Raw genomic sequence first — 22,012 nt, forward strand, 5'->3', positions numbered from 1 at the left:
TATCTCTGCTATGTCTGCACATATGTAGCCATGATTTACTCTTTCTACCTCTTTTGTTTGGGCAAAATAACATCTTGGGAGTATTTTGAGCCCAGCTTTGCTTCAGTAACTGCATCTTTCAGGATACCTACATCCCGTCTCTCGGACCTATGAGAAAGGGGAGAAGATTGTCAAGCAGAGCCACTAAAATGATGATGTGTATCTTCCTCAGGACTACTGTGGCAGTGCTCAGAGTAATGGAACCTTCAGAGTGCTCACGGAGAATGTTCCGTGTGGAACAACAGGAACCACCTGCTCCAAGAACATCAAGATCTTCCTTGGGGTAATCAGTCAATATAAAACATTTCAATGTCATGACTCTAAATAAACTGCTGACATTCAAGATACACTTCCATAGATGTACTGATTTGGTGGTTCTAGTGTTGAGTGGAAGATTAACCAGACTTACAGAACGTGTCGACTCAAACGGTCCAACTTGGTGTTTCCACACAAAAAGACACAAATGTGAATATGCAGACTCAAACCACGTGATGTGTGAGTGTTACGCCCGGCCTAGGGGAGCCTGAGCGCAACATACGGATGGGTCTCCCCACCTCCCAAATTAGGACCAATACTGCAGAGAAATAGTTCAATGATGCTTTTATTTTCCACCAGGTGTCATACATTCTTCAGGGTGAGCTTGGCCCAAAATAACAAACAAAACAATCTGTGCACGTGATCTAACTTCCCTACCACAAAAGGAACAAAAGAAAATACAGGCGTCTTACCTATCTCCCTACCAGAGAACAGGAGAAAACACGGCTAAACAAAAAGGGCTTCTTACCCCCACCGACACTCTTCCTAACCCCACCACCCCAAGGATCCCTCTTGAGCAGCGTGGCCGGTTGGAAGCTGGAGAGAGAGACGGCCTCCCCAGGTTCCCCTTATATACCACCGTCCAATCACCAAAACAAAGCACGGCCAAACATATCACAGCTCCCCCCTCAGGCAGGGAGGTGAACAGCATTCAGTGATTTTTCCCCTACATTCATAGCAGTGAGGTGCACCGTGTTCATGGAATACAACAGAAAAAGAGGAGGCCCTTATACCTGCATATAATGTGGACACTCGCTAGAAGTCTTCTGAGATGTTAAGATGTTACATCTTCAGTATCCTATCAATTTCTGTTCTTTTTTAGAACGCAGAACTGATTCTAACAGAGGGAAGCTATCAGCTGCTTTCGGGTGGAAATGAAGAAACAGTTCCATTCCAGTACAGCACTATGGGCATCTACCTGGTTATTGAAGCCAACAATGGACTCATTTTCATGTGGGACAGGAAGACCAGCTTGTTCATCAAGCTCAGCCCAAAATACAAGGTAACCCTGCAATATGTGAAGGAAGCTTTGGGTTTGAATGTGACTACAATTGATTTGTTCAGACAGCAAAAAACAAGCTTTGATATATAAATTGACCAACATGACATAAGAGCTCAACTTTTTCAGGGTCGTGTATGTGGACTGTGTGGCAACTATGACGACAATGCAAATAATGACTTCACCACAAGAAGCCATGCAGTGGTTGTCAACCCGCTGGTGTTCGGGAACAGCTGGAAGAATTTGCCAAGCTGCCCCGACGCTCACAGCATCACCAGCCCCTGTACCGCCAACCCGTACCGCCAGGCCTGGGCCCAGAAACAGTGCAGCGTGATACAGAGCGACGTCTTCTCAGCCTGCCACTCCATTGTAGGTTGTAGTGGAAACTATGTTAGGCTTTTCTCTTGCATTTTCAGGTCAAAAATTTTGTTCAGAAGAAATCACACAACCTAATTGGTAGATTGCCATGAAGTCGCAAATGGTTTTGTTTATACTACTTAAATCACACAAACTAATTGGTAGATTGCCATGAAGTCGCAAATGGTTTTGTTAATACTACTTAAGGACAGAAACTCCAGGTGGCTATGGTAATATATATATATATATATATATATATATATATATATATATATATATATATATATATATATATATATATATATATATATAAATATCAAAAATAAAAGTACTCATTGCCTTTTTTCAGTGTTAAATTAGTATATTTTACGTTTATTATTTGATAATTATCTGCAATACAGTAACATTTATGCAGCATTTTAATGTAAGTTTAAGTTTTGTGAATAACAATTGTATATACTGTTGCGTTGTTTCATCTCTAAACTATTCTATAACCTGTTTGTTTGTAAAGTAATCAGGTAAATGTAGTGGAGTAACCTCGTTTAATTCATGCGCGTATCATCACACTCTTCCCTGCAGGTGGATCCTGCTCCATTTCTTGATGCATGTGTGTTTGACTCATGTGCTTGTGACACGGGTGGAGACTGCGAGTGTTTCTGCACTGCTGTGGCTGCTTATGCTGAATCCTGTAATCAAGCTGGCGTCTGTATAACATGGAGAACCCCAAAGATCTGTCGTGAGTAACCAAAATGAAACATTTCATTTCTAAAAGCTTGTTGCGTTAACAACACAGTTCATACAGTACATCTGAGCTAAACTTGTGACAAATGAAGAGAAAAGTCATAACTTGCATCAATAACATATCAAATATAACCATTTGTTATCAGTGATAACTATATTTCTTCCCACAGCTTTTTAAAGTTTGAATCTTAAATGATTTGTATCCATTTTGACATCCGGGTGCCATATTTTCCAAAGTTCTAAGGAGAACCAATTTAGAAGTGAAAATGTATATTTTCTAAAACTGAGAAATACAACATATTTATCATTCAATTTACTCCTATTTACGAGTAGTCAGACATTCTTTTAGAGATCACAGTCTGTATTTTGTAGCAGATTCTCCCACAAAGAATGACTTCACAAGATCAGTAACGCCATGAGGGATTTGCTGGAATCTTTTAATTTTCTCCGTGAAATGCTATGTATTATTGGGAAAATGATATAATATACATGCCTATTGCCCGTAGGTGTGAGTGTGAGCGTGAATGGTTGTGTGTCTCTATATGATCCCTGCGATACACTGGCCACCTGCCCAGGGTGTCCCCTGTCTTCACCCAATGTCAGCTGGGATCGCTCGAGTGCCCCGCGACCCTAAATAGGATAAGATAGGTTTGAAGAATGGATGGGAATATGATAGAAATGTATAGGAAATAGAGACAATAACTACAAAACTATATTTTTTGATGAAAGCTTTGTATGAAACTGGAAGCAGACATAAACCACTAGTCTGGCTCTATTCAAAGTTAAAACAGTCCTGAATACTCCAGTCTGGAATATGCCTTTACTAAGTAGTATTATCTTTTCCAGCTCTTTTCTGTGACTACTACAATCCCCCTGGTGAATGTGAATGGCACTACATGCCATGCGGATCTCCTTGTATGAAAACCTGCAGGAGCCCGTCAGGCAGCTGCTCTACACAGATACCTCCACTAGAAGGTATGAGGTTTTTACAACTTGACCTCCAATCAAATACAATTCAAGATTTAACACATGAACTGGAATTTTTACATTGACTGTATTCATTTAAATTATGTTTAAGAAGTTGCTTAATAATATCACTCGTTCAATCCCAGGTGAACACACAAAAACACATTCAACCAGTGGTAACCATGGTTTGGCAATAATAATGACAAGTATTGAGGAACCCATTTCTTGCAATGAGTGAACAGCCGTTTGTTTTTTAATTAGGTTGCTATCCAAAATGTCCTACTGCACAACCATACTTTGATGAGGATAAAATGACATGTGTTTCGAGGGAATATTGCGGCTGCGATTATGAGGGGAAACACTATAATAATGGTGACGAAGTGCCGACAACTGAAAACTGTCAAACATGGTAGGTATTGCATTTATCACATGTCCCAAACAAGATTATATAACTTTGTGAGAATGGGAATTAAATGGAAACAAATCAAAACTGACAAATATATTTCACATTTTCTTTCTTGAAGTAAATGCAGTTCACCGCACAAACAATGCCATTACGATGCTCAAGGTATGCAAAGACTGGAAAATATTGTGGGTTGTAAAAGTACTAACTTTTGTTAATGGTGAATTATGTTAAGAATACATCTTTTTTACAGCCTGCACTTGCACATATCATGGAAACAAGTATCCCCCTGGCAATACCATCTATAACACAACAGATGGACATGGTAACTGCATCACAGCAGTGTGTGGGAAGAATGGTACATTGGATAAGAGATCATATCCATGCCCAGTAACCACACCGACAACACATATGCCGAGTACAACCACTAGCCAGTCTCCAACCACCTTTGTTTTTACAACAACCACACCAGGTATGTGCAAATGATTCATTTTGGAGACTGAAGACATATATATCTGTATACTGTAAGCTTTACTACATAACCAACATTTATATTATGTGTGCCCACAGAGCCATCCACGGTTCCATGTAGTCCTTGTGAATGGTCAACATGGTTTGATACTAGCTTTCCTACATTGGGAACTGCAGGAGGAGACAATGAAACTTATGACAAGATAAGAGAGGCAGGGCACAAGATATGTGCTAAGCCAAGCCAGATCCAATGCAGAGCTGAGAAATTCCCTAATGTAACCATTGACAATGTGGGACAAGTGGTGCAATGTAATCTCGCTAAGGGGCTGACATGCAGAAATGAAGACCAGTCGGGACCACTTGCCTTGTGCTTTAACTATCAAGTCAGAGTTATGTGTTGTGACTATACTGGATGCACAACAACGCCTATTTCTTCTACAACGCCTCTAATCTCAACCACAAAACCCCTAACAATACATACAACAACTGCACATTTTACAGAAACACCTTGTCAGGAAACATTATGCACCTGGTCACAGTGGATAAGTTCCGACTACCCTCAATATGGTTTTGGAGGTGGGGACAATGAAACCATCAAACACATCATCCAGAAAGGATTTCACATCTGTGAGAAACCAGTGGCAGTGGAATGCAGGGCTCAACACTTTCCCAAGAAACCACTAGACGATTTGGGACAAAAAGTTACATGTAATAACCAAGGACTTCTGTGTAAAAACAGTTTACAGTTTCCTCCAATATGTTTAAATTATGAAATTAGGGTAAAGTGTTGCAAGACGATAAAGTGCAGCACAACACCAATACCGAAGATTGCTTCAACAACCATAGAAACTCAGCCACCCACAACTACTAGGACAACCGCCCCATCTACTATCACAACTGAAACACCAACTACAACTCAGCCACCCATAACTACACCTTGCCCCGAGGGAGAGAATATGACATGTAGTTGGTCAGAATGGATTAATCTTGGCGAGCCCACATCAGGCCCTGATGGTGGGGAAGATGAATCTATCCAGAAGATTATCTCAGCTGGTCATCTTGTATGCTCTCATCTTGAAGAAGTAAAGTGTAGAGCTGTTCTTTACCCAAACATACCCTTGTCACTGTTGGGTCAAACTGTGACTTGCAAAAAAGATGTTGGTTTCAAATGCATCAACAAAGAACAAGGGCTTCAGCAACAGTGTTTTGATTATGAAATTCAATTAAAATGCTGTGGTTGTTCAATTACACGACCTCCTTCAACTCCTTCCACAACAGTTCCAACTACAACACCTTCAACGACGCCAACCACCACAACTCCTTTGACTCCTTCCACAACAGTTCCATCTACAACACCTTCAACGACGCCAACCACCACTACTTCGACCACAACTGAAACACCAACTACAACTCAGCCAGCCACAACTACACCTTGCCCAGAGGGACACAACATGACATGTGGTTGGTCAGAATGGATTAATCTTGGCAAGCCCACACCAGGCCCTGATGGTGGGGAAGATGAATCTATCCAGAAGATTATCTCAGCTGGTCATCTTGTATGCTCTCATCTTGAAGAAGTAAAGTGTAGAGCTGTTCTTTACCCAAACATACCCTTGTCACTGGTGGGTCAAACTGTGACTTGCAAAAAAGATGTTGGTTTCAAATGCATCAACAAAGAACAAGGGCTTCAGCAACAGTGTTTTGATTATGAAATTCAATTAAAATGCTGTGGATGTCCAACTACACCACCTCCTTCAACTCCTTCCACAACAGTTCCAACTACAACAACTTCAACGACGCCAACCACCACAACTCCTTTGACTCCTTCCACAACAGTTCCATCTACAACACCTTCAACGACGCCAACCACCACTACTTCGACCACAACTGAAACACCAACTACAACTCAGCCAGCCACAACTACACCTTGCCCAGAGGGACACAACATGACATGTAGTTGGTCAGAATGGATTAATCTTGGCGAGCCCACATCAGGCCCTGATGGTGGGGAAGATGAATCTATCCAGAAGATTATCTCAGCTGGTCATCTTGTATGCTCTCATCCTGAAGAAGTAAAGTGTAGAGCTGTTCTTTACCCAAACATACCCTTGTCACTGGTGGGTCAAACTGTGACTTGCAAAAAAGATGTTGGTTTCAAATGCATCAACAAAGAACAAGGGCTTCAGCAACAGTGTTTTGATTATGAAATTCAATTAAAATGCTGTGGATGTCCAACTACACCACCTCCTTCAACTCCTTCCACAACAGTTCCAACTACAACAACTTCAACGACGCCAACCACCACAACTCCTTTGACTCCTTCCACAACAGTTCCATCTACAACACCTTCAACGACGCCAACCACCACTACTTCGACCACAACTGAAACACCAACTACAACTCAGCCAGCCACAACTACACCTTGCCCAGAGGGACACAATATGACATGTGGTTGGTCAGAATGGATTAATCTTGGCGAGCCCACACCAGGCCCTGATGGTGGGGAAGATGAATCCATCCAGAAGATAATCACAGCTGGTCATCTTGTATGCTCTCATCCTGAAGAAGTCCAGTGTAGAGCTGTTCTTTACCCACACATATCCATGACAGGGTTGGGTCAAACTGTGACTTGCAATAAAGATGTTGGTTTCAAATGCATCAACAAAGAACAAGGGCTTCAGCAACAGTGTTTTGATTATGAAATTCAATTAAAATGCTGTGGATGTCCAACTACACCACCTCCTTCAACTCCTTCCACAACAGTTCCAACTACAACACCTTCAACGACGCCAACCACCACAACTCCTTTGACTCCTTCCACAACAGTTCCATCTACAACACCTTCAACGACGCCAACCACCACTACTTCGACCACAACTGAAACACCAACTACAACTCAGCCAGCCACAACTACACCTTGCCCAGAGGGACACAACATGACATGTGGTTGGTCAGAATGGATTAATCTTGGCAAGCCCACACCAGGCCCTGATGGTGGGGAAGATGAATCTATCCAGAAGATAATCGCAGCTGGTCATCTTATATGCTCTCATCCTGAAGAAGTCCAGTGTAGAGCTGTTCTTTACCCACACATATCCATGCCAGGGTTGGGTCAAACTGTGACTTGCAATAAAGATGTTGGTTTCAAATGCATCAACAAAGAACAAGGGCTTCAGCAACAGTGTTTTGATTATGAAATTCAATTAAAATGCTGTGGATGTCCAACTACACCACCTCCTTCAACTCCTTCCACAACAGTTCCAACTACAACACCTTCAACGACGCCAACCACCACAACTCCTTTGACTCCTTCCACAACAGTTCCATCTACAACACCTTCAACGACGCCAACCACCACTACTTCGACCACAACTGAAACACCAACTACAACTCAGCCAGCCACAACTACACCTTGCCCAGAGGGACACAACATGACATGTGGTTGGTCAGAATGGATTAATCTTGGCAAGCCCACACCAGGCCCTGATGGTGGGGAAGATGAATCTATCCAGAAGATTATCTCAGCTGGTCATCTTGTATGCTCTCATCTTGAAGAAGTAAAGTGTAGAGCTGTTCTTTACCCAAACATACCCTTGTCACTGGTGGGTCAAACTGTGACTTGCAAAAAAGATGTTGGTTTCAAATGCATCAACAAAGAACAAGGGCTTCAGCAACAGTGTTTTGATTATGAAATTCAATTAAAATGCTGTGGATGTCCAACTACACCACCTCCTTCAACTCCTTCCACAACAGTTCCAACTACAACAACTTCAACGACGCCAACCACCACAACTCCTTTGACTCCTTCCACAACAGTTCCATCTACAACACCTTCAACGACGCCAACCACCACTACTTCGACCACAACTGAAACACCAACTACAACTCAGCCAGCCACAACTACACCTTGCCCAGAGGGACACAACATGACATGTAGTTGGTCAGAATGGATTAATCTTGGCGAGCCCACATCAGGCCCTGATGGTGGGGAAGATGAATCTATCCAGAAGATTATCTCAGCTGGTCATCTTGTATGCTCTCATCTTGAAGAAGTAAAGTGTAGAGCTGTTCTTTACCCAAACATACCCTTGTCACTGGTGGGTCAAACTGTGACTTGCAAAAAAGATGTTGGTTTCAAATGCATCAACAAAGAACAAGGGCTTCAGCAACAGTGTTTTGATTATGAAATTCAATTAAAATGCTGTGGATGTCCAACTACACCACCTCCTTCAACTCCTTCCACAACAGTTCCAACTACAACAACTTCAACGACGCCAACCACCACAACTCCTTTGACTCCTTCCACAACAGTTCCATCTACAACACCTTCAACGACGCCAACCACCACTACTTCGACCACAACTGAAACACCAACTACAACTCAGCCAGCCACAACTACACCTTGCCCAGAGGGACACAATATGACATGTGGTTGGTCAGAATGGATTAATCTTGGCGAGCCCACACCAGGCCCTGATGGTGGGGAAGATGAATCCATCCAGAAGATAATCACAGCTGGTCATCTTGTATGCTCTCATCCTGAAGAAGTCCAGTGTAGAGCTGTTCTTTACCCACACATATCCATGACAGGGTTGGGTCAAACTGTGACTTGCAATAAAGATGTTGGTTTCAAATGCATCAACAAAGAACAAGGGCTTCAGCAACAGTGTTTTGATTATGAAATTCAACTAAAATGCTGTGGATGTCCAACTACACCACCTCCTTCAACTCCTTCCACAACAGTTCCAACTACAACACCTTCAACGACGCCAACCACCACAACTCCTTTGACTCCTTCCACAACAGTTCCATCTACAACACCTTCAACGACGCCAACCACCACTACTTCGACCACAACTGAAACACCAACTACAACTCAGCCAGCCACAACTACACCTTGCCCAGAGGGACACAACATGACATGTGGTTGGTCAGAATGGATTAATCTTGGCAAGCCCACACCAGGCCCTGATGGTGGGGAAGATGAATCTATCCAGAAGATTATCGCAGCTGGTCATCTTATATGCTCTCATCCTGAAGAAGTCCAGTGTAGAGCTGTTCTTTACCCACACATATCCATGCCAGGGTTGGGTCAAACTGTGACTTGCAATAAAGATGTTGGTTTCAAATGCATCAACAAAGAACAAGGGCTTCAGCAACAGTGTTTTGATTATGAAATTCAATTAAAATGCTGTGGATGTCCAACTACACCACCTCCTTCAACTCCTTCCACAACAGTTCCAACTACAACACCTTCAACGACGCCAACCACCACAACTCCTTTGACTCCTTCCACAACAGTTCCATCTACAACACCTTCAACGACGCCAACCACCACTACTTCGACCACAACTGAAACACCAACTACAACTCAGCCAGCCACAACTACACCTTGCCCAGAGGGACACAACATGACATGTGGTTGGTCAGAATGGATTAATCTTGGCAAGCCCACACCAGGCCCTGATGGTGGGGAAGATGAATCTATCCAGAAGATTATCTCAGCTGGTCATCTTGTATGCTCTCATCTTGAAGAAGTAAAGTGTAGAGCTGTTCTTTACCCAAACATACCCTTGTCACTGGTGGGTCAAACTGTGACTTGCAAAAAAGATGTTGGTTTCAAATGCATCAACAAAGAACAAGGGCTTCAGCAACAGTGTTTTGATTATGAAATTCAATTAAAATGCTGTGGATGTCCAACTACACCACCTCCTTCAACTCCTTCCACAACAGTTCCAACTACAACAACTTCAACGACGCCAACCACCACAACTCCTTTGACTCCTTCCACAACAGTTCCATCTACAACACCTTCAACGACGCCAACCACCACTACTTCGACCACAACTGAAACACCAACTACAACTCAGCCAGCCACAACTACACCTTGCCCAGAGGGACACAACATGACATGTAGTTGGTCAGAATGGATTAATCTTGGCGAGCCCACATCAGGCCCTGATGGTGGGGAAGATGAATCTATCCAGAAGATTATCTCAGCTGGTCATCTTGTATGCTCTCATCTTGAAGAAGTAAAGTGTAGAGCTGTTCTTTACCCAAACATACCCTTGTCACTGGTGGGTCAAACTGTGACTTGCAAAAAAGATGTTGGTTTCAAATGCATCAACAAAGAACAAGGGCTTCAGCAACAGTGTTTTGATTATGAAATTCAATTAAAATGCTGTGGATGTCCAACTACACCACCTCCTTCAACTCCTTCCACAACAGTTCCAACTACAACACCTTCAACTATGCACACCACCACAACTCCTTCAACTCCTTCCACAACAGTTCCAACTACAACACCTTCAACTACGCCAACCACCACAACTCCTTTAACTCCTTCCACAACAGTTCCAACTACAACACCTTCAACTACGCCAACCACCACTACTTCGACCACAACTGAAACACTAACTACAACTCAGCCACCCATAACTACTAGGACCACCGTCCCATCTACTATCACAACTGAAACACCAACTACAACTCAGCCACCCACAACTACTAGGACAACCGCCCCATCTACTATCACAACTGATACACCAACTACAACTCAGCCACCCATAACTACACCTTGCCCCGAGGGAGACAATATGACATGTGTTTGGTCAGAATGGATTAATCTTGGCGAGCCCACATCAGGCCCTGATGGTGGGGAAGAAGAATCCATCCAGAAGATAATCGCAGCTGGTCATCTTGTATGCTCTCATCCTGAAGAAGTCCAGTGTAGAGCTGTTCTTTACCCACACACACCACTGTTGGGTCAAACTGTGACATGCAATAAAGATGTTGGTTTCAAATGCATCAACAAAGAACAAGGGCTTCAGCAACAGTGTTTTGATTATGAAATTCAATTAAAATGCTGTGGATGTCCAACTACACCACCTCCTTCAACTCCTTCCACAACAGTTCCAACTACAACACCTTTAACGACGCCAACCACCACAACTCCTTTGACTCCTTCCACAACAGTTCCATCTACAACACCTTCAACGACGCCAACCACCACTACTTCGACCACAACTGAAACACCAACTACAACTCAGCCACCCACAACTACTAGGACCACCGTCCCATCTACTATCACAACTGAAACACCAACTACAACTCAGCCACCCACAACTACTAGGACAACCGCCCCATCTACTATCACAACTGATACACCAACTACAACTCAGCCACCCATAACTACACCTTGCCCCGAGGGAGACAATATGACATGTGTTTGGTCAGAATGGATTAATCTTGGCGAGCCCACACCAGGCCCTGATGGTGGGGAAGATGAATCAATCCAGAAGATAATCGCAGCTGGTCATCTTGTATGCTCTCATCCTGAAGAAGTCCAGTGTAGAGCTGTTCTTTACCCACACATACCACTGTTGGGTCAAACTGTGACTTGCAATAAAGATGTTGGTTTCAAATGCATCAACAAAGAACAAGGGCTTCAGCAACAGTGTTTTGATTATGAAATTCAATTAAAATGCTGTGGTTGTTCAATTACACCACCTCCTTCAACTCCTTCCACAACAGTTCCAACTACAACACCTTCAACTATGCACACCACCACAACTCCTTCAACTCCTTCCACAACAGTTCCAACTACAACACCTTCAACTACGCCAACCACCACAACTCCTTTAACTCCTTCCACAACAGTTCCAACTACAACACCTTCAACTACGCCAACCACCACTACTTCGACCACAACTGAAACACTAACTACAACTCAGCCACCCATAACTACTAGGACCACCGTCCCATCTACTATCACAACTGAAACACCAACTACAACTCAGCCACCCACAACTACTAGGACAACCGCCCCATCTACTATCACAACTGATACACCAACTACAACTCAGCCACCCATAACTACACCTTGCCCCGAGGGAAACAATATGACATGTGTTTGGTCAGAATGGATTAATCTTGGCGAGCCCACATCAGGCCCTGATGGTGGGGAAGAAGAATCCATCCAGAAGATAATCGCAGCTGGTCATCTTGTATGCTCTCATCCTGAAGAAGTCCAGTGTAGAGCTGTTCTTTACCCACACACACCACTGTTGGGTCAAACTGTGACATGCAATAAAGATGTTGGTTTCAAATGCATCAACAAAGAACAAGGGCTTCAGCAACAGTGTTTTGATTATGAAATTCAACTAAAATGCTGTGGTTGTTCAATTACACCACCTCCTTCAACTCCTTCCACAACAGTTCCAACTACAACACCTTCAACTACGCACACCACCACAACTCCTTCAACTCCTTCCACAACAGTTCCAACTAAAACACCTTCAACTACGCCAACCACCACTACTTCGACCACAACTGAAACACCAACTACAACTCAGCCACCCATAACTACTAGGACCACCGTCTCATCTACTATCACAACTGAAACACCAACTACAACTCAGCCACCCACAACTACTAGGACAACCGCCCCATCTACTATCACAACTGATACACCAACTACAACTCAGCCACCCATAACTACACCTTGCCCCGAGGGAAACAATATGACATGTGTTTGGTCAGAATGGATTAATCTTGGCGAGCCCACATCAGGCCCTGATGGTGGGGAAGAAGAATCCATCCAGAAGATAATCGCAGCTGGTCATCTTGTATGCTCTCATCCTGAAGAAGTCCAGTGTAGAGCTGTTCTTTTCCCACACACACCACTGTTGGGTCAAACTGTGACTTGCAATAAAGATGTTGGTTTCAAATGCATCAACAAAGAACAAGGGCTTCAGCAACAGTGTTTTGATTATGAAATTCAATTAAAATGCTGTGGTTGTTCAATTACACCACCTCCTTCAACTCCTTCCACAACAGTTCCAACTACAACACCTTCAACTACGCACACCACCACAACTCCTTCAACTCCTTCCACAACAGTTCCAACTACAACACCTTCAACTACGCCAACCACCACTACTTCGACCACAACTGAAACACCAACTACAACTCAGCCACCCATAACTACTAGGACCACCGTCCCATCTACTATCACAACTGAAACACCAACTACAACTCAGCCACCCACAACTACTAGGACAACCGCCCCATCTACTATCACAACTGATACACCAACTACAACTCAGCCACCCATAACTACACCTTGCCCCGAGGGAAACAATATGACATGTGTTTGGTCAGAATGGATTAATCTTGGCGAGCCCACATCAGGGCCTGATGGTGGGGAAGAAGAATCCATCCAGAAGATAATCGCAGCTGGTCATCTTGTATGCTCTCATCCTGAAGAAGTCCAGTGTAGAGCTGTTCTTTACCCACACACACCACTGTTGGGTCAAACTGTGACTTGCAATAAAGATGTTGGTTTCAAATGCATCAACAAAGAACAAGGGCTTCAGCAACAGTGTTTTGATTATGAAATTCAACTAAAATGCTGTGGTTGTTCAATTACACCACCTCCTTCAACTCCTTCCACAACAGTTCCAACTACAACACCTTCAACTACGCACACCACCACAACTCCTTCAACTCCTTCCACAACAGTTCCAACTAAAACACCTTCAACTACGCCAACCACCACTACTTCGACCACAACTGAAACACCAACTACAACTCAGCCACCCATAACTACTAGGACCACCGTCTCATCTACTATCACAACTGAAACACCAACTACAACTCAGCCACCCACAACTACTAGGACAACCGCCCCATCTACTATCACAACTGATACACCAACTACAACTCAGCCACCCATAACTACACCTTGCCCCGAGGGAAACAATATGACATGTGTTTGGTCAGAATGGATTAATCTTGGCGAGCCCACATCAGGCCCTGATGGTGGGGAAGAAGAATCCATCCAGAAGATAATCGCAGCTGGTCATCTTGTATGCTCTCATCCTGAAGAAGTCCAGTGTAGAGCTGTTCTTTTCCCACACACACCACTGTTGGGTCAAACTGTGACTTGCAATAAAGATGTTGGTTTCAAATGCATCAACAAAGAACAAGGGCTTCAGCAACAGTGTTTTGATTATGAAATTCAACTAAAATGCTGTGGTTGTTCAATTACACCACCTCCTTCAACTCCTTCCACAACAGTTCCAACTACAACACCTTCAACTACGCACACCACCACAACTCCTTCAACTCCTTCCACAACAGTTCCAACTAAAACACCTTCAACTACGCCAACCACCACTACTTCGACCACAACTGAAACACCAACTACAACTCAGCCACCCATAACTACTAGGACCACCGTCTCATCTACTATCACAACTGAAACACCAACTACAACTCAGCCACCCACAACTACTAGGACAACCGCCCCATCTACTATCACAACTGATACACCAACTACAACTCAGCCACCCATAACTACACCTTGCCCCGAGGGAAACAATATGACATGTGTTTGGTCAGAATGGATTAATCTTGGCGAGCCCACATCAGGCCCTGATGGTGGGGAAGAAGAATCCATCCAGAAGATAATCGCAGCTGGTCATCTTGTATGCTCTCATCCTGAAGAAGTCCAGTGTAGAGCTGTTCTTTACCCACACACACCACTGTTGGGTCAAACTGTGACATGCAATAAAGATGTTGGTTTCAAATGCATCAACAAAGAACAAGGGCTTCAGCAACAGTGTTTTGATTATGAAATTCAACTAAAATGCTGTGGTTGTTCAATTACACCACCTCCTTCAACTCCTTCCACAACAGTTCCAACTACAACACCTTCAACTACGCACACCACCACAACTCCTTCAACTCCTTCCACAACAGTTCCAACTAAAACACCTTCAACTACGCCAACCACCACTACTTCGACCACAACTGAAACACCAACTACAACTCAGCCACCCATAACTACTAGGACCACCGTCTCATCTACTATCACAACTGAAACACCAACTACAACTCAGCCACCCACAACTACTAGGACAACCGCCCCATCTACTATCACAACTGATACACCAACTACAACTCAGCCACCCATAACTACACCTTGCCCCGAGGGAAACAATATGACATGTGTTTGGTCAGAATGGATTAATCTTGGCGAGCCCACATCAGGCCCTGATGGTGGGGAAGAAGAATCCATCCAGAAGATAATCGCAGCTGGTCATCTTGTATGCTCTCATCCTGAAGAAGTCCAGTGTAGAGCTGTTCTTTTCCCACACACACCACTGTTGGGTCAAACTGTGACTTGCAATAAAGATGTTGGTTTCAAATGCATCAACAAAGAACAAGGGCTTCAGCAACAGTGTTTTGATTATGAAATTCAACTAAAATGCTGTGGTTGTTCAATTACACCACCTCCTTCAACTCCTTCCACAACAGTTCCAACTACAACACCTTCAACTACGCACACCACCACAACTCCTTCAACTCCTTTCACAACAGTTCTAACTACAACACCTTCAACTACGCCAACCACCACTACTTCGACCACAACTGAAACACCAACTACAACTCAGCCACCCATAACTACTAGGACCACCGTCTCATCTACTATCACAACTGAAACACCAACTACAACTCAGCCACCCACAACTACTAGGACCACCGTCCCATCTACTATCACAACTGAAACACCAACTCCTTCCTCAACAATTACAACTATGACACCTTCAACTACAACAACCATGAAACCGTCCACCACAATTGAAACAAGTACTACAACTATAACAACTTCTACTATCACTACACCGGCCACAACTGAAGTACCTGTAGTGACAGGAACCACTTCACGTCCATCTACTCTTCCAAGTGTTTGCCGATGTTATCATAATGGTACAGCTTTCACCCCTGGTAAGTTCAGATAACTAACGACACATATTTTTTTAACAACATTTATTTTGCAGTTTAGCCTGGTCTATTTCAGTTACCAATGTGGATTTCAGAACACAACACATTATCTATGTTGACATTGTGCCTGTGTAAAAACCTTGTCTCCCACGTTAATTTATCAAGACTTTTGTACCTTATTTTACACTTAGCATGTTTTAAACCATCCAGATAGTTTTATTGAGCAATTAATGTCATAGACATTTAAAGTGTCATATCTCTGAATAAGTATAGGGACATCGGTACAACAGATTCATTGCAGGTGATCAGAAAGATTGGAAACACAATAGACTAACTTCTAAATGAAGTTGAAGGGCTTAGTTATTACAGTTTGAACCCTTTCATGTTGATAAACCTAATGACATTTTTGTTGTAGATGGAGCGTAGGGGAAGGCAGAATAATTATCATAGCTGTCTAGATCGTCTCTGGAGCTTCCGCCTGCTCTTTTCTTGTCAAACGGCCCCTGTACCTTACTCCTCTCTGCTCTCGCTGACCACTGTTGTGGGGCTCATTTTTACTAATTAGAGTAACAATAGCATGAAAGAATATCTGACAAGCAAGGTAGCTAGCTAATTAAGCAGCTGCTAAATGAATGTATCATCCATACACTCTTGTTACAGCTTAGGAAATTACATTGCTTTTTTCAGATAAGTGACAACTTTGTATGGATCATTTTCTAGAACCAGTGTGGCATGAAAGCAAGGCGAAATTTGCAAGCCAGCTAAATTGCCAGCAGTTCACCAGTTTGTTAATTCCACAATGGTTTGATGCTACACTGGTTATAGAAAATTAGCCGTAGAGCGAACCATCCCTCATCTCTATTTTACATAACATTTATTTTATTCAAGGTATAGTCGGAAGAGAACAGTCGTGATTTTGTTGAGTGTTTAGCTCGCAGTGACGGAGCTTCAAGCCGATTGGCAGATGCATGTATCTATGTGATACACAGTAGGCCTAGATACTGCATACATCTGTGTGATATATGATAGCCTCTGTAATAAATGAAATTACATTGTGATATATGACGTGTGGATGTCATACGTTTTAAAACTAATTCCTGTGTCTAATTTTCAGGTTCTATCGTCTACAATGAGACGGACTATGATGGCCACTGTTACATAGGATACTGCAATGATTCTTGTGATGTAATACCCATACACCAACAGTGTCCTACTCCTTCTCCTCCTCCTTCTAATAATCAATGTGTTACTCCAGATGGGATAAAACAGGTACTTCTTTATTTCCATACATATTTAACCTGCAATTGTTAAGTGTGACCATTCAATTTGCTTTGCTTGACTTGGGTATTCTTTATATACCAGCCTTCTTCTTTGTTTTATAATTCCAATCTATTGTTGTCTTCATAGAATGGTGAAAGTTGGAAGGAGAGTGCCTGTGTTACAGGATGGTGTATAGGTGACCGTGTGAACTATACCGATAAACCGTGTCCAATTCAAAAACCTGTAGTGTGCCAAAATAATTTCCCTGCTACGAAAGTGATGGATGATGATGGATGCTGCTTCCACTATGAATGCCAATGTAAGTCTGATCACCTCAAACCAATGGAACTGCAATATCCTAAAGTGGAACAGTTAAAAGTATTGGATCTGTAGCAATGTCTTATTTTTTGTTATTTAAATGTGACTTATTATTTAATTAATAACTACGGATATTTTGTCTCAGATGATACCCGATTACTTGAAATGTTATTTTAAAAATATTGTTTTTTTGTCATGTGAAGGTGTCTGCTATGGTTGGGGAGACCCCCATTATGTCACCTTCGATGGAACCTACTACAACTTTCAAGGCAATTGTTCCTACTGGCTGGTGAAAGAGATCGTGCACAAATACAACTTCAGTGTTATGATTGATAATTACTACTGTGGTGATGGCTTGTCCTGTCCTGGGTCCATCACCATCTTCTATCAAAATTACAAGATCGTTTTAACACAGAAGGATATCAATGGCAATATCACAAATCAGGTACTTAAAGCCCTATTCACTTTCTCCATTCCTAATTCAAACTCTAGCAGCACTAACCCTAGTTTATAAAATGTTCTTTGTCTTGTAAAGAAGGGATAACTGTAGATGCATTGAACCTCACAAAGAAATCTGTAAATGGTTATGTTCGATGTTTATATCACTTTTTTTCTTCTTTTTTTTCTTAGGTTTTTGTAAATGACAAGCTTGTAAGTCCTGCATACCAGAATGCTGACCTCCGAATTGTCACCACCGGCATTGATACATCGCTTGTCATCCCTAAAATAAAAGCCAAGATCACCTTCTCAGGGCTCATTTACAGTATCTACCTGCCCTATAGTGAATTTGGTGGCAACACAGAGGGACAGTGTGGTGAGTCCTGCAGTAGAAAGGAATAGCATCTCACTGTATGTTGAGTTTGAACAGCAGTTGATCAATGCCATGCATACCATTTGAATATGTTGTGAATTTAATACTTATAACATAACCTATTGTAACTATTTGAAACATTACGCAATCAATATGATTTTAATGAGGTTTTCTCTAGGCACATGTACCAACAACCGGACAGATGACTGCAGGTTGCCCAGTGGCAAAATAGATCCTTCATGTCCTGATATGGCACATGATTGGAAGACCAGTAACTGTGAACCTCCAGTTCACCCAACACCAACACCTACGCCTCCTACCTGCAATACAAGTGTCTGTGAGATCATCACAAGCAGGTAAGAGGAACAGAGACAAACAAGCAAGGAAAAGGAAGGAAAGAGAGACAGAAAGGAACCCTAACTATAAACCTGAGCCAGCCCTAACTATAGACCTGAACCAGCCCTAACTATAAACCCGAGCCAGTCCTAACTATTAACCTAAACCAGCCCTAACTATGGCTTTAAACTTTGAATGAAAACTTAAAAAAAATAAAAACATTCAATGTATGAAACAAGCACAAAATGTTTCCTGTTCAAAACGAGGGCAAATCTAACATGCCCTCAATGACACGTCCAAAACTGAAGTGAGCAAAATAGAAATGAAACTATTGTTCAAACATAACATATCATCATGCTTTTGCAATACCAGTCATTAGAATAGCATAACTCTCTAGTAAATGATTACACAGATTGGGCTAGCATCAGCTGCAAGAGAACTGACAACATTTATCTCACTGTGGCTCTTTCATCACCGTTGTGTTTTCCCTGAATAAAACCACAACCGCATTTAGATAACAGACATGTCTCTCTGAATGACAATACAACATGACTTTAACAGATAGATGAACTGTTACAGATTCCATGGTAGAAAAGGCCTCATTACTTTATTACCTTATTACTTATTACAAGTTAGAATCCAGCTTTGAAACACAGCATTCCTGGTTTAGTCACATATCATGACAATGTGTAATAATGCATTCAGTTTGTGTAAAGTGTCCATACTGACTATACATCCTGTGCTCCCCAGTGTGTTTGAAGCGTGTCACAAGATCATTGACTACACTCCATTTATTTATGCCTGTGAGTTTGACATTTGCCACCTGCACATTAATCACATTGGCTGCACCAGCATACAAGTCTATGCTGATGCCTGTGCTGAGGCCGGAGTGTGTGTCGACTGGAGAAGTGCCACCAAAGGAGCCTGTGGTATGTAACCAGAATGTGTGATGTTAAAGTCAAGCATACTATTAATCATCATTGCACTGACAATACTACAGCATTGACCTCAACTAAATTCATTTCTTAATAGAATTTAAATGCCAGAGTCCCAAAGTCTATAAGGCCTGTGGCCCTCAGGTGGAGACCACCTGTGAATCCTGGTACAGTAGTCCACCAACACATTGTTGTTGCTCATTTCAGTCAATCCACTTTCATTCATTTATGCGTTTGACTCACATTAAACATCAAGGTGATAATATACTGTTGTGTCTGCAGGTACAACAAGAAATTTGTCTATGCTATTAATGAGTTCAGTCGCATGACAAGCCAGATGATGGAGGGTTGCTTCTGCCCAAATGGAACCGAGCTGCTCTCTTCCAGCTCTAATGAATGTGTGCCCAGCTGTGGTAAGAGCAGCTAGCAGTACTGTACGGCAAAAGCTATGTCGCAATTGAGAATGAGCACTTTTTGATGGCCTTTTGTGACCAATTCAAAATGTTCCTTATTCTATTATCAGAACAACAAGTTTATAGACACAGTATCCTGTAGTGAGGAGGACAGTGAGGGTGTAGAGGTCAGATGAATCAAGCTAGCTTTCCATTCTGTGTGTGCACTGACATACACTCCTTCACACACAGTCCTGAGAAAGAGGGATAGTGAATTCTGCAGGGGGATGTTTGTTGTCATCTACCATTTTGCATAAATATCAATTGTCCACTTTTCTAATGGTTAGTCAGACTGTATTCTATACGTTTCTGCTTTGCTCTTTCAGTCCCCTTGTATGTATGTCCATGTTTATTTAGCTTAAGTTTAGCTCAACTTGTAGTGATTTAGCTGAGACACAAACTAATTTATGTTTTGTATTTTTCTCTTCATAGAAATTTGTCGGCTGCCCGATGGAAAATGGAAGCTGGTAAGTAATCGGTCTCCAATGCTAGTCTCTTTCTACATAAGCTTTTGACAGGCCAGTAGAGATAGAAGACCTCCTCCCATCATTCTGCAATAACCACTGTGTCCTCAGGCCAATGCAACATGGACAGAAGACTGTAAGGAGTATACATGTGACGAGGTCAAACTGCAGGTCACCTCCCATCATGTGTCTTGTCCGGCACTGCCATCCCTCAGCTGTGACCAAGAGGGTCAGGTCAAGGTCACTTACACAGTCGGCTGCTGTCAACAGGAGCATTGTGGTAAGTGAGCACCAAGAAGGGAGCGACTCCTAATATTGTACTCAATATATTCTGTATTCATTTAAGTGTCCATAAAAGTAGAGATGGAATTAATAAAGCAATTTTCACCCCTTTAAATCCCATCCCCAGTCATATTGAGTACTTACTGTATATCACAATCCCAAAAAAACAAGAGTGAACAAGTGTGCATATGTTTGCTTGTTCTGACCAATATCAACCAATAATATTATGACCTCCATCCGTCAATCAATCTGCAACTTTCACCAACAAGAGAGGAGCCACGGTCTGTGTATGAACCAGTTATGGAAGAAGCGTTCTAATCGATGTGAATATTTATAACCAAATATAAATATGAAAGATTTGAGAAGATGAAATGGGATTGACTGGTGTTTACAACTATTACATGGCAGGTGGTTCGCAGGAGGCCATGGTAAAGCGGGACAACACCTTGGAACATTCTGCGTACAGTACAGTTATTGTGTCTACAGACGCTTTACTCTGTTGTCTGTTGTGAAAACCAAGAACCGTTTAAACATTTATAAGGACTTAATCCTCATGAAAGAGCTACTCCGCTTTTCTTATTTACTGCTGTGAACATTCCAGACTGCATCAGTGGTGAGCAGGGTCGTCCTTCAATCAGAGGGTCGGCGGTTCGATCCCCGGCACCGCTAGTCCATGTCGATGTGTCCTTGGGCAAGACACTTAACCCTGAATGGCAGGTGGCACCTTGCATGGTAGCCCCTCCCATTAGAGAATGAATGGGTGAATGTCCTCTTCCTCGCTCCAGAGTGTAATGTGACGCGGTGCCCTGCTGTGCGGACCTGTCCTGTTGGTTATTCTGTGAAGATCACTACGGGAGGCGTCTGCTGTTCCAATGTCACCTGCGGTGAGTGTGCTCTGCTTGTGCACGTTACTGTTTCTGCATAGTCACGTGTCATTGTTGCCACTGACTGTTGGATCATATTTAAAATGTATTGCTTGTTCGTTTTCCTTCGCAGAGCCTAAATCTGTGTGTGTTTACCAAAACCACGAATATCAGGTGAGACCTCACATGGACCGCGTCAAACTGATGTG

At 42.6% G+C, this 22,012-nt stretch overlaps 1 protein-coding gene across 1 annotated transcript in view; it reads left to right on the forward strand.

The window, feature by feature from the left end:
• LOC306735845 (mucin-2-like) overlaps positions 1-22,012 on the forward strand; it is a gene marked incomplete at both ends in the record, with an annotated part of 39,122 nt that overhangs the window by 13,891 nt on the left and 3,219 nt on the right. The window contains 21 exons of the mRNA XM_079217405.1: positions 212-322; positions 1,178-1,357; positions 1,484-1,723; positions 2,291-2,447; positions 3,299-3,427; positions 3,680-3,827; positions 3,943-3,986; positions 4,075-4,293; positions 4,392-5,094; positions 10,521-10,645; positions 11,205-11,523; positions 11,826-11,950; positions 17,539-17,661; positions 17,864-18,105; positions 18,291-18,474; positions 18,650-18,827; positions 19,558-19,736; positions 19,840-19,909; positions 20,025-20,155; positions 20,627-20,661; positions 20,770-20,898. Of these exons, the coding sequence (XP_079073531.1) occupies positions 212-322; positions 1,178-1,357; positions 1,484-1,723; positions 2,291-2,447; positions 3,299-3,427; positions 3,680-3,827; positions 3,943-3,986; positions 4,075-4,293; positions 4,392-5,094; positions 10,521-10,645; positions 11,205-11,523; positions 11,826-11,950; positions 17,539-17,661; positions 17,864-18,105; positions 18,291-18,474; positions 18,650-18,827; positions 19,558-19,736; positions 19,840-19,909; positions 20,025-20,155; positions 20,627-20,661; positions 20,770-20,898 (3,771 nt within the window). The remainder of the gene's footprint in view (positions 1-211; positions 323-1,177; positions 1,358-1,483; positions 1,724-2,290; positions 2,448-3,298; positions 3,428-3,679; positions 3,828-3,942; positions 3,987-4,074; positions 4,294-4,391; positions 5,095-10,520; positions 10,646-11,204; positions 11,524-11,825; positions 11,951-17,538; positions 17,662-17,863; positions 18,106-18,290; positions 18,475-18,649; positions 18,828-19,557; positions 19,737-19,839; positions 19,910-20,024; positions 20,156-20,626; positions 20,662-20,769; positions 20,899-22,012) is intronic.

Source organism: Taurulus bubalis (genome assembly GCF_910589615.1).
Source record: "Taurulus bubalis genome assembly, chromosome: 4".
In the NCBI taxonomy this organism is placed as follows: domain Eukaryota; kingdom Metazoa; phylum Chordata; class Actinopteri; order Perciformes; family Cottidae; genus Taurulus; species Taurulus bubalis.